Here is a 14446-nt window from a genome sequence, read left to right on the forward strand (position 1 = left end):
AAAAGATAATATTTTTTAACAACACTTTTTAATATTACTTTTTAATAACACTTTTTGATAATACTACTGTTAATTTTGAATAGATTGACTAATAATTTAAATATCATAGATTTGAAACATTGCTAATACAATTTATTGTAAGAAATCCTGCTTCTCGCGGATTCTTTACGTCTATTTCTATCTCTCGCATAATCAATAGAGCTAGCAGCCCTTGACTACACACAACTATATAAACTGAAGTTCATGAATACTATTCATAACTCAGCTTAAATGCTATTATACATTTGATCTCTACATTTTATCTTTCTACTGTGAATACTTCTAGTAGTTATCAGTACATATTACATCAAGCTGCAAATACCTGAATAATCATCTGTGAGTACTTATTCTTATATTTCAAGCTCAGTCAGTCAGCAATCACTTATTATAACTGAAAGAACTAGAAACTTGCATGCTTCAATCTCTGCAAACTCTACTACAGACACTCAGAAGCAGTCATCTGAATTATGAATAATTTCTGTGAAAGAAGTCTCAGAGAACTTATCAATCACTTATAGAATATCATTCTCTGCATCTATGATAGAGAAACTCTTCAAACTTATGAATGAATCAATCTCAGTGAAGAACATTCTTAAGCATCTCTCACAGAATCAAGCTATTTTTCTATAAGAAATGCTTACTATCTGTAAACACTCTTAAACTGAGTCTTTAGACATAATCTTCAGAGATACTTATAAACTGAAAAGAAACTTTCTTAAGCTGTAATTACTTAAGATCACTTATCAAATTATAATCTATAAAAGCTTTTATAAGTTTGTATTTGAAATTGACTCACAAGCTCAGCTGTGTGATATGAAAGATAAAGAAGCTGTTATTTATATAATAACAGATCTCTATTACACTGAAGTCAAGAACTGGCTGAATTATCTAGAGAATAATTATAAGAGATCTCACTGATCTGTTCTTAAAACCTATCTAGAGAACAAGTTAAGAGACTCTGTGAGCTGAACAGAGAACATCTGAACTGTAATTATCAATATTAGAAAAAGAGATAAGAAATCTGATGAAGACTACTCACAGCACTTCATGAAATTATAATATGAATTGAGATCTATGAAAACAGAGCTCTGAAACAAGATCTGAATAATGATGTTTATAAAGAGACTGAATAAAGATATGCAGAACAAGCTTATTGAGTAAGACTCTAAGCTCTTAATTCTGAAGAAACTGATGACTCTTATTCATCACTTACAGATCACTATGAGAGTCACAGACTCACAGAGAGCAGATCATTAATCAGTCTTACAAGAGTCAGAACAACAGAGAACAGATTTGCTAGAAAAAGATAATAAGATATAGAGAGATTTATATCTGACTACTGAGCAGAGAGAGAGAGCTTCACAAGCTTTCATAAATAAAGTGCATAATAGAGAGATTAAGAAAAAGAAACTCTACTTCATCTGTTCTAAATCAGAATATCTTCATACAAACTGTTCAAATAAATTAAAATAGAAATTTAAAGAGTTATAGACAGAGTCAGCAACAGCCTTCTTAAGAGTCTTGAAGCTGATATCTGAATCTGTTACTCTCTCAATGAAAATACTTACTTATGAGAAGAAACTGTGCTACAGTACTGCTGTCTTACAAGTATGAAAAGTATTGATAAACTTAGAATCTCAGGTCACTGTGATGTCTCTAAAGCTTGTGAAGTGAATGAGCTGAAAGATGAAAACTGAGAATCTACTCTTATAATAAGCAGAGTATGAGAACTCAGATCTGAGAACTGAGAGACTTATAAGAGTTATCTTTGAATTACAAGATCTTTCTGAAATCTGAAGAAGATTTACAGAAACTGTAATTATCACAGATATTACAGATAACATATACTTGAGACTTGTATAACTTTAAAAACATAATTCACACATAGCTATCTGTGAGTCAGATTTATACTTTCAATCAGTATTAACAGACTTACTTACAGAGATAGAATCAGTTGATGCTGCAGAGTTAATTAGAGAAGACAAGCTCATCTATATAATGACTTTGTAAGTATCTGAGAATCTCACAGTTATAAAAACTGAGCTTCAGATATCAGAGAAAAATCAAGATCTTATAGAGATATTCAGCTCAGTAAAGATAACTGAGCTTCTCTCTCACTATGAGAAGAATCTGATAATAGATTTAGTAGAAGAGTAGAAACTCTTCTGAGAATCAATTTATAAGCTCTCTTATCATGAGACAGAGATCTTGTGAATCTATATAAAGAAGAATCTGAAGAATGACTTTATCTGATCTTCACAGTTCTCTGTAGAAGCCTCTGTGATGTTTACAAAGAAGAAGAATGAAGATCTCAGATTGTATGTAGATTATTATAATCTGAACTTCAAGATAATAAAGAGCTGCTATTCTCTGTCTCTGATTGAGAATGTAATCAACTGTCTCATAAGAGCTGTTATATTCATACAACTGAATGTGATCAATGTATATACACAGCTGTAAATACAGTCTGAGAATGAATGAAAGACTATCTTTAGAACTGCACTGAGATTATTTAAATATCTAGTGATGTCTTTTAATCTGACTAATATCTCTACAGTATTTCAGTCTTTCATTAATAAAATACTTCATGTATATCTGAATATCTTTGTAATAATATATCTGAATAATATGATAATGTACTTTATAAAGAAGAAAGAACATACTGAGCATGTATAAAGTATGTTGAAGGTCTTAGATGAGACAGAACTGTATATTAAGCTCATGAAGTACAACTTCAGTACTCATTAAATTAATTTCCTAGAATATATAATCACTGCAGATGATATTCAGATGAAATCTTCACAGATTAAGACTATTCTATTATGATCAGAGTTAACTAGTATTTATAAGATTCAGATCTTTCTGAGCTTTGTGAATTTCTATAGATGATTTATCTTTGTATTTATAAGAATCTTCTTAGCTCTTACAGATATACTGAAGAATGAAAATAAGAAGAAGTTATTCTATAAATAGAGAATGAAAAGATTATTAAGAAGAGAGAACTGTAAGAACTTTCTTATTTCAGAAGCTTATAAGATTTTTACAAGATTGAAACAGATATTTATAGATACAGTGATACTGTTTCACTTTAATCTCTTACTCTTAATCAGATTGAAGACAGATGTCTTCTTCTTTACAATTTCAGAAATAGTCTCACAACTACAGTTAAATAAGAACCGAGTTTCAGTGATCTTTTTCTTACAGAAGATGCAATCTGTGAAGATTAACTATAACATTTATAATCAGAAGCTTCTTATAATAGTGAAATTCTTCTGCTACTGATATCACTACTTTGAGAATCTTATAACAGTGATTACTGTTAGAACTAGACTGACCGTGTGACCGTGTCTGGGACCAGGACCAGAATTTTTGATAGTCTCATTGTCAATTCGACAGATCCCATTACACGGTTCTAACATTAGATAGTAGTCTCATACTGTCTCAGTGGGACTTACTGTCTACTCTTGTCACATTTTCCAAATGAGACCATGATTTCCACTTCTCAATTTAAATTATTTTTATTGCTTTAAATGGCTTTAAATCTCATTTGAGTGTTACCAAAAAGCGTTACTTTTTAAAAAATTAAAAATAGTCTAAAAAAAACCTTAAAATGTCTAAAAATAGTAACTTTATGCCAAGAATGGGACTAAATGGGACCAAATGGGACCACTTTCTCATTTTTTTCAAGTCATGGTTCCATTTTGAGATCTGATATATAGTCACTTTGCATATTTATTTAATGATTAGTCCCAGCGGGATTCACGCCAAGAAATGTATGGGACCAGACCAAATGGGACCAAACGTGAAATTCATGGTCCCGGCGGCCAGTCTAGTTAGAACTGATTAGACTGACCGCCGGAACCATGAATTTCATATTTGGTCCCATTTGATCTGGTTTCATACATTTCTTAGCGTGAGTCCCATCAGGACCAAGCCTCAAAAAAATCTGAAAATGGACCATTTCTGAGAGAAATGGTGTGAAAAATGACCAGATTTAATTCAAGAACAGTGAAATGAGAGTAATTTTCCAGGATAAACTGTGAAAGATGATCATTCTTTTAAAATCAGAATGAGACTGAGACTGAAGATTAAAATCAGTCTCATTTAATTCATTCAGTGATTGCTTATATAATCAGAATTTGGTAATAATTATTGATAATGCTCATGAAACAACTAAATACATTCTTGTGCAAGTTTATTCTTCACTTTCTCATGAAAACTACACTTCTCTGATATACTGTGATCAGAGGTATTAAACTGTCTGATAATTTCATGTTTTATAATCATGAGTTTCTTGATTGTTTCTTCTTGTAATTGTTCTCAGTGATAGTGACAAATATCTTGACTTGAGTTGAACTTTCACTTCATTTCCACCCCTGTCAATGAAATTGTCAGAATATCATGCATCATCAGTGCAACAGTTGAATATATACTCTCAACAATTTTTTATAACTCTAGAATTGATTTGATGTGTAAATTTGTTGAATCATCTTGAAGATAGTGATCAAATTCAGTTTTATAAGCATGTAGTTTTGCCTGATTTTCAGTTGTAATCAATGTATGTAAGTTCTGTTTCAAAGTTAGTATTATAGTTCTATGTGATATGAAGTATTATCAAAGATTATTACTTACTAGAGAATTGTATTTCACTGTCTTCACATCTTGAACATCTGCTCATTCAAATCTCTGATAGTTGGTATTGTAGTAGTCTCAGACTAATTTAATATATGAGTCTCATTTCTTCTCTGTTCAATCTTGAGAAGTGTAGATATTAACTTGATGAAAGAAATCTAGTAGAGCTGCTACAGCATAGTACTCTGCAAAAGATTGTTCTATTTTGCTGTAGTAATATACCAGTTTATTTCTTACAGTAATAATAGCCTGTGCTATAGCATCATCTCAGACTGAATTTCTTTTTGAGTGATTCAACTGCTTCTCAAGATAAGTAAATAAACTGTTATACACTCATCAGGCTGACTGCAGTATTGATGTATGAGTGATTGAGACTGTCTTTATTATCTTATAAAACTGAAACAGTAAATCAATCACATATTTCAACTGAGTTCACTTCATATCAGAAAGTTTCAATATCTGAATCTTTTTCTAATCAGAGTGTTGCACTCAATGATTAATTATCTGATGCAATTGAAGAGTCTGAACAGTTATCTTATATATTGAACTTCACTGTGTTCTAACATTCTGTATCATATTCAGTGATGTGACTGATTTGTTTATTTATTGAATATTATGAAATTGTTGTTATTGTTTAGAAGAGATATAAATTGCATTAGCAATGTTTTGAATCTATGATATTTAAATTATTAGTCAATCTATTCAAAATTAACAGTAGTATTATCAAAAAGTGTTATTAAAAAGCAATATCAAAAAGTGTTATCAAAAAATATTATATTTTACAAAGTGAATGTAAAAGTTACTTGAGTAATCACTTTCATCTCATTCTCATCTCAAGAATCAGTCATCTCATTATTCTTTGTCTTGATATTAAGATTCTTTATCAGTGTTTGCATCACAAGTTGAATCACATGAGCAATGCAGAGAATATGACCTTGTTTATTATTTCAGGAATGCAAAGCCAATTTTTGCTTCAAGCTCTTCATCATAGTATAGTTATTTGCAGCATTGTCAGTTGTAATTGTAAGAAGACTGAGACTAATATCTCAATAGTCATTTTTAATCACAGTCATTAATATCTCTGTCATATAATCCTCAGTATGACTACTGATCAATGATTCAAATTCAATTAATATCTCTTGATAAGTTCAGTTCTCATCAATGTAATAACATATAACTCTCATAAATGCAAGATTGTTTATACTAGTTCATGCATTCACTGTGAGAGACACTCTTTGATGATTCTTCAACTCTGATTCTAGATATTGTATATTAACTTTGTAGTGTTTCTTGAGATTGAACTGAAGACAGAATTGATGTGAAATATGAAGATTTGAATTAAGCATTTGAAGAAGTGTTCAGAATTCAGGATTTTCAATTGATTGAAGAGAAAGATTCAGAGATATACACATGTGAAGTAATTATTCACAGAAGTTATCAGATAAGAGTTGTGAAATCAGAGTACTGATATAAGGTCATTTTTGCATGATTTTCTTCAAATTAGAAAGTTAGCATTATCAAAAATTGTTACCTGATAGAGTAACTTATCAGCTCAGTAGTAATTTTCTGATTATTTTTCTTTTATTATCTGCATTCTGATGACTTCAGATGTTGGAAAATTTCTTCAGAGCTATGATCAGTTCATAATGAATGTTTCTGAATGAAGTTGCAGTGATTGTAGCAGAGAGATGACTCTTCAGTAATCTGCAATACAATCTGTTGATAATTATTTCATAGTTCATCTTGATATTTGTGTTGAGTTTTTCATAAATTTTGTGACCTGGAATCAGATGTGAAGAATAAAGTGATCATTTATCATGATTGAAAGAGAGTATTCTGTGTTGAATTGTAAACAATATAGACTTTGTGATTCACAGTGATTTCTTGAAGAGTTTATGAATCTTCAATAGAAGTAAAAGAAGTGAAAGAAGTGAATTTAGAAGACATGATAATAATTTGAGAAAGATGATAATTTATTTTCAATAACTGATCACTGATGTGTGTAAGAAGAATTAATATAAGAGAAAATAATCTTGTTTCTTAGCTTAGTTATAATTTTAGTACTAACTCAGATTGAATATCATTAATGTATAAAAGTAAATAAATAATCTTGATTAATCTCTGTCATATTTCTTGAAATATATTAATATTGTGAAAGAGAGTGTTACTAAATTGCATTATCAGATGATATTATTAAAAATATATTAATATTGTGAATATCAATGTTGAAAAAATGTTGATACTTATACATTATAGTGATTTGTGAATCATGATAGTTAAATATATATATATATATATATATTGTTTCTGACTTGATTACAACTTATACAATAATTTTTAAAAACTCAAAATTAATTTCAATTATTAATAATTATGAACTTATAACTAACTAATATAAAAAGAAAAAAACTTTTTCTACTTATCATTTTTCTTCTCTTTCTCATTCTTCTTATCATTCTTCATAATTCACTTCTCATTCTTCTTCTTCTTCTTCTCCTTCTCATCTGAGGTGATAATCATCTCAAAATCTCTCTTCACTGTCTTCTCAGAGAAGAGTTTCTGCTGCTCTCTCTCAGTCAGGTCAACCTGTACCTTCAAATCCTGCATTTTCTGATCTGCTGTCTCAGGTTCCACTTCAGTGATAAGCAGATTAGCATGCTCAGAGAGCAGGGCTGCCTTCTCAATATTCTGAATCATGAAGTGTATTTGAGACCTGAACAAGGCCTCAATTCCCTTCTTCTCTGTCAGCTTCTGCTAATCAATTAGAGAACAGAAGTGTTATCAAAAATTATTATCTCTCAATAAATAAAAAACTTATCAGTTTTGACTTCTTTATCTTCTACTTTAACACTCTCTCAATCTTCTTCTATTACTACTTATTTACAGTAACACTCTTCTTCTCTCTCTCTCTCTTCATCTTAATCTCAAATTATTCTCAGAACTTCTTCTGATCTCACTACTGCTGCATGAGACTCTTCACTATCTTCTTCTTCAATCTCTCACAGATGATGTCATCTGCATTATTTCTATACTTAGTTCAGTCTAAATCTATCAGAAGTGTTACTTAAAATTGTTATTATTCTACTCTCTTACAGAGCCTCTTTAAGACATTATAATGTGTCTTATAATCTGTCTTCTCTTACTTAAATGCCTTCTTCTCCTCTCTCTTCAATCTGTAATGACGCTCATGCGCCTTGATGATCCACAGAACTGCAGAATATTTGAAGAAGAATGACATGATTGATTTCAGTGAGTGTTGAAGAGAGATGAAGGCAGAAGAGACAGTCAGAAATGATATAATAATGATAATAATAATGATAATGATGATGATAATAATGATGATGATAATGATGATGATGATAGTGATGATAATAATGATGATAATAATAATGATGACAATGATAATAATAATGATGATGAAAGAGAGAGTGTATTGAAATATATTACTGACTTATCAAATATAAAGAGACTCAAAGAAAATATTAACAGCTTTCAGTGATATACAGAAACAGCTACAGTGTTGTATAGCAATGTTATCTTCATTCAATACATGCACTGTTGATATTCTTTGTATGCAGTTATTATATAATCTGTATCAGAGATACATACAGAAAACAGATCTTTGTTACTAGAATAAATGATTGCAGCAATTCTCTATTTTTATATTATAAAGATAAGTTATTCTCATTTCTTTCTTCTCTCTTTTCTCTTATTCAATCAATCACTAATTTCAAGCTGATATGAAAACTATTAAAACACTCTCAGAAACTCTCAAATTGAAGAGTATAGACTAATCAAATTTCAAATGCAGAAGAAATCAAATTATCTTCTATCTTCTACAGATTCAATTATCTGTCTTCTTTTAAATAAAAGAGCAGTTGTGTCTCTTTCTCCCCTTCTCAATCAAATGAAACATGGCCTGTGAAAAGTGAGTATCATACCAGGTCATAATGACCAACACAGCTCCAGCACACAGAGCTGTATATGCACAGTGTGTGCTGAACTGAGAGACTGTATGAGTTGCAAACTGATGACAGCATCTCAGAGAGAGCTGTGCGGCGTGAGAAAGCTGCAACTCTCAGTCATGTGTGTAGAGAGTGAATTGCTGCAGTAAGTGCATGTGCATTGAAGTAATGCTTTTTAATAATACTCAGTCTCTGATATGATGAAAATAGAGTCTCTCTGTGAGATCTGTTTCTATTAGAAGTCTGAGAATCTTATATTCTTCAAGATCATCTTCACACATCTTGTCTGTGAAATTGATGAGAAAAATCATTGATTTCAGTGTTCTGCTCTTGATGTCATTCAAGTAGCAGCAGAGTTCACCCTGACTAGACTGACCGTGTGACCGTGTCTGGGACCAGGACCAGATTTTTTGATAGTTTCATTACCAATTCGACTGATCCCATTACACGGTTTTATCATTAGATAGTAGTCTCATACTGTCCCAGTGGGACTTACTGTCTACTCTTGTCACATTTTCCAAATGGGATCATGATTTCCACTTCTCAATTTAAATTATTTTTATTGCTTTAAATGACTTTAAATCTCATTTGAGTGTTACCAAAAAGTGTTACTTTTTAAAAAATTAAAAATAGTCTAAAAAAAACCTTAAAATGTCTAAAAATAGTAACTTTATGCCAAGAATGGGACTAAATGGGATCAAATGGGATCACTTTCTCATTTTTTTCAAGTCATGGTCCCATTTTAAGATCTGATATATAGTCACTTTGCATGGTTTTTTGATAGCCAGTCCCAGCGGGATTCACGCCAAGAAATGTATGGGACCAGATCAAATGGGACCAAATATGAAATTCATGGTCCCGGCGGCCAGTCTAACCCTGACCACACTTTTTAAGTGTATATTTTCTAATTATTCACATTTATATAGATATATACTGATTATTTATTAGATGATGTTAAGACAATAACTCATTACAGCTGTGTTACTCTCACTGTGAGAAATACATGATTGATGATGAACATTGTGAAGACTCTGAGAAGTGAGTATTTTAAAGATGCTGCAGCTCTGCAATCTTGATTTTTTTTTGTTTTTATTTTTTGTTTTTTTCTTTTTCTTTTCTTTTTTTTTTTTATTTTTCTTTCTCTTTCTGTCTCTTTTTTTCTTTCTCTTCTTTTTTTCTTTCTCTTTTTTTGTTTTTTTTTTTTTTTTTGTTTTGATTTTTTCTTGTTATTTTGTTTTTTGTTTTTTTATTATTTTTTGTATTGTACATTTTTTTTTAATTAAAATGATATTAATTATAATCTGTGTTCAGAAAAGTAATGATATTTGATAATACTCTCTATTGAATTTTCAATAAATGAGTACTATGTTATGATATTATGTAAGTGAGAAATGATTTCATGATCTCATTTGATGCCATTTTCAATAATGAGATTAGAATGAAAATGTAACTAAGAATTCAAACATATTCTTTATCTGAGACTAGATTTTTATTTGAAAAGTAAATCTGAGACCTTTAATATTTGAAATAATGAGATTTGAAATCAATGTGATGAACACAAATTATGATCAGAAGTAATGCTTTTAGACAATGTGATAACTGTAAAGTTTGATCCTGGTCTCAGACACAGTCACACGGTCAGTCTAGAACTGATTATAACAGCTTATAACAGTTTACTTCAATTAAGACACTTTCATAGTAGCAGATTCACTGAGCTCAGAGACTGAGTGAGTTCTGATTCAAGATAGAACATATCAAGAAAACTAAGAACTCAGTGAATGAACTCTCTCACAGATCAGACTATATTAAGAAGATCAGAATAACAGATATAGAGAGACTAGAGAAGACAGAAAAGCTTTATAAAATGCTCAGACTGAGTGTTGTAAAGAGATTGACTGAAGAGTCTCTCAATCTCTTATAAGAGAAGAGAGAGAAGAGAGAGAAGAAGCCTATATAACTACTCTCTATAACACTGAGAGTCAACACTCTGAAGATCTCTGTGAGAATTCTTGAAGAGAGTATCTATAATCTGAAGAGTTTGCAGACTTTGAGAAGTATTATAGAAGACCTGATATAAGAGAAAACAGAGTATAAGTCTTTATAAGATCTTCTATTCAGATTGTCTGAACTGCAACTGAAGAATGAATATACTTAGTATATTCAGAAACTGCTTATAACAGAGATTAACTCTGCAGAAATAAAGAATTAAAGAGACTTAAATAGTCTCTTATAAAGAGAGAATCAGATTTATATATCTATGAATGAGTTTCTATACATAGAACTTATTAAAAGACATCATGACTCTTCTCTAGTAGGTCATTTTATAGACACTAGAACTCATGAGTTGCTTATAAGAAAATACTTCTGACTGAAGATATAAGAACTTGTGAAGAAGATAGTGAATTCTTATACTATTTATCAGAGTTCACAGATAGTGCAGTTCAGATTATATGAAGAACTTACTTCTCTACTCATCTCATGAAAATCTTGAAAATAGCTAGTAATAAATGCTCTTGTGAGCCTCTCTGAAAGCAAGAACATATATAATACCTGCTTTGACAGTGTGCTGATAATAGTGAATTACTTCATTAAGATAACACACTTTATATTCACTCATAAGAACTTGAAGTCAAAGAATTTGACTTATATCTTTATCTGTGATATGATTCAGTTGCATGAGTTATCTGTAAACATTGTCTCAGATAGAGAATCAATCTTTGTAGAAGAGTTCTGATCTGATCTGATAACTATACTGAAAATCTTATGAGATCTAAGCACAGCTTTTTATTAACAGATAGATAATCAGATAGAATATCTGATAAGTATATTAAAATAGTATCTGTGATACTTTGTTAATTATAATCAGAATAATTGAGTGTATTGATTATTACTTATAGAGTTTATATATAACAACTCAAAGTATATCAGTATAGATAAAACTCTCTTTGAGATACTCACTGAAACTTATTCACAGATGATTTTGATAAACTTATAAGAGTATACTATAGAGTGTGATGATGTCTGTGAACAGACTGAGAGAATTCAGAAGATTCAGAAGAAAGTCTGTAAATTCTTAAGAAAGACTCAAGAGTATCAGAAGAGATACTATGACTTTAAGCATATTACAGAGAGTTTTAAGAAAGATGATAGAGTCTGACTGAGTCTAGAAAATATTATTATATGAAGATCTAGTAAGAAGCTGAATCTCTTACAGATAGAGTCTTATAAGATTATAAAGAAAGTTAGTTTACAGTTCTACAGATTGAAACTGTTATCTGAGTTATAGATATATAATGTTTTTTATATCTCTTTACTTTGTAAATATAAGAAATTCTTAGAAAAGAACTCTGTGACTCATTACTCTGTCTGTGAAGTATTAAAGAGTAAAAGAGAATATTAGATTAAAGAGATTATTAACTCAGAAAAGTGAGATTATGAGCTCTGATTCAAGATTCAGTGATAAGAGTATTCTGATAAAATAAATAAATTCACTTAAGAATTATCTGAGTAGATAAGATATCTGCAGAAGCTGAGATATGACTTTTATACTGTGAATTCTGATAAGTCAGAATAATGTAATCTTCACTAAGAATCTGATTGTAATAAAGATATTAACACTGTTATTTATAAGTTCTAGTTTATAAGATGATGAGTTTCTACTGAGATGAACAGTCTGCAGTGTATATAAGAAAAGAAGAAATTATATTCTTATTAAAGCTAAAAAACAAGAATATAAACAGAGTTATAAACACAATTTAGAGACTAATAAAGAAAAAATAAAGAAAACTCATATTCACACTTTCAATACTCATGACACTCAATCTTCTCATAACTATCAATTTCTTTCTTTAAAGAAGCAGAGAGTATTATACTTATAATACAGACAATTGTTGTATTTGACATGAAAACTGTCAGAAATGTATAGACTTCAGAAGAGTTAAATATCAGAGTGTATACAGTTACAGCAGAATCTTGAGAGCTGACTGTCTGCATATGTGATCAGATATTTCTCACAAAGCTGTATTTACTTTCTCAGTTATGCTGAAGTATTCAGCTTAGAAATAATTAAGATATAAAGAGAGAGCTTATCTACTCAGATCAACTTCTGTTATAAATTTATAACATTTACATTATCTTGATTATCTGAATTTTACAGATACTCAGAGACTTATCTTTTATTAATAATGAGATTGCAGAAATGTGCTGCAGTGTGAGAATCATTGATAGAGAATCTAGACATATTCACATATATCTGATCAGAGATTGTACAGGCAGAGAAGAGATAATTATAGACTCATGAAACTGCAGAAGACACTGACAACATTAGAAGCTTTACAAGAACTATTAGCTAGAGTCTGTAAGAAATTACTTATGAGAAGACTTACAGCAAAGAGAGAGACTGCACTGCTTGAAGTCAGAAGCTAGTCTGAGAGAGATATGAAGTAAGCCGCTGACCTGAAGATTGAGTGTGATAGCAGAGCTGAGAGAGATGAAGGCATAATTGTGAGCAGCAGTGTCTCTGCTTCATCAGCCAGTAAAAGACAATCAGAGAAGTTGTGAGAACACTCATAAGAAGCTCAGCAGCAGTTGAACATTATTTATAAAGATATTGAAATTAAGAAAATTTTTATTCTTGAGAAGTTCTTGAATCAATATATGAATATTATTAGAAACACTCTCTCTCTATTATCTAAATAAAAATACTTCACAGATGAATGAGAATACTCACAGTTTATAAGAATAAGAGCTATTATAGAAAAAGAGAAAAGAAGATGAGATTCTGTGAATAGATCTGAGATATTTATACTACTCTAGAGAGATTTGCTTACACTGTGAGTAATCTCACAGAATAGCTAGATCACTCTAGTAAATAAGAGTAATTGTGAATTGCAGGTCTGAATCTTTCTATATAACTATAAAGAGTGATTGCAGACTGTAGATATCTTGATTCTACAATTTTACAGAGTTAATGAAAGAATGAAAAATTCCTCACAATTCTACAGTGTCAAAGAACAATGATTTATAAGAATGAGTGAAAGATTAACTTGTAAATACTTCTCTTTGATAAGAGTGATTTCACAGAGAGTGATTCATCTGTGAGATGAATCTGTGTGATAATTATATAAGAATCTTATAAAAATGATTGAGAGTCAACTGAAACTCTTCTGTATAAAAGATGTGAGATAAATCTATGTAATAGTCAGAGAAGAATCTGTAGACTATAAAGAATCTCACAGAATAAGAAACTGAGTAACAGACTCTTTTCTCTTCACAGTAATAAGGGATTTTTCCTCACTAAGATTTTTATAGATGTGAAGAGTTTTTAGTGAGTATCACTACAGTGCTGAGTTGATTCTATAAAGTCACTCAGTAAAAGACTTTATGAACAAAGCCTTAGAGAGAAGAGAGTATGTAAGAAATCTCACTTTTTATAAATTCTTTATCTCTATTTCTATCTCTTGTATAATCAATAGAGCTAGCAGCTCTTGACTACACACAACTATATAGACTGAAGTTCATAAATACTATTCATAACTCAGCTTGAATGCTATTATACATTTAACCTCTACATTTTATCTTTCTACTGTGAATACTTCTAGTAGTTATCAGTACATATCACACCAAGCTGCAAACATCTGAATAATCACCTGTAAGCACTTATTCTTACATTTATATCTCTTCTAAATAATAACAACAATTTCATAATATTTAATAAATAAATAAATCAGTCACATCACTGAATGTAATACAGAATATTAGAACATAGTGAAGTTCAATATATAAGATAACTGTTCAGACTCTTTCATTAT

The 14446-nt window shown here is 30.2% G+C and overlaps 1 protein-coding gene across 1 annotated transcript; it reads right to left on the reverse strand.

Moving 5' to 3' along the window:
- Window positions 1-7137: 7137 nt before the first annotated feature.
- On the reverse strand, window positions 7138-7909 carry BDCG_00618 (uncharacterized protein; the record flags this gene model as incomplete). Its single annotated transcript, XM_045416124.1, has 2 exons — window positions 7138-7384; window positions 7815-7909. The coding sequence occupies 2 exons, from the start codon at window positions 7907-7909 to the stop codon at window positions 7138-7140; spliced, it is 342 nt and encodes a 113-aa protein (XP_045271925.1).
- Window positions 7910-14446: the final 6537 nt, after the last annotated feature.

Source organism: Blastomyces dermatitidis (genome assembly GCF_000003525.1).
Source record: "Blastomyces dermatitidis ER-3 genomic scaffold supercont1.1, whole genome shotgun sequence".
Taxonomy (NCBI): Eukaryota; Fungi; Ascomycota; class Eurotiomycetes; order Onygenales; family Ajellomycetaceae; genus Blastomyces; species Blastomyces dermatitidis.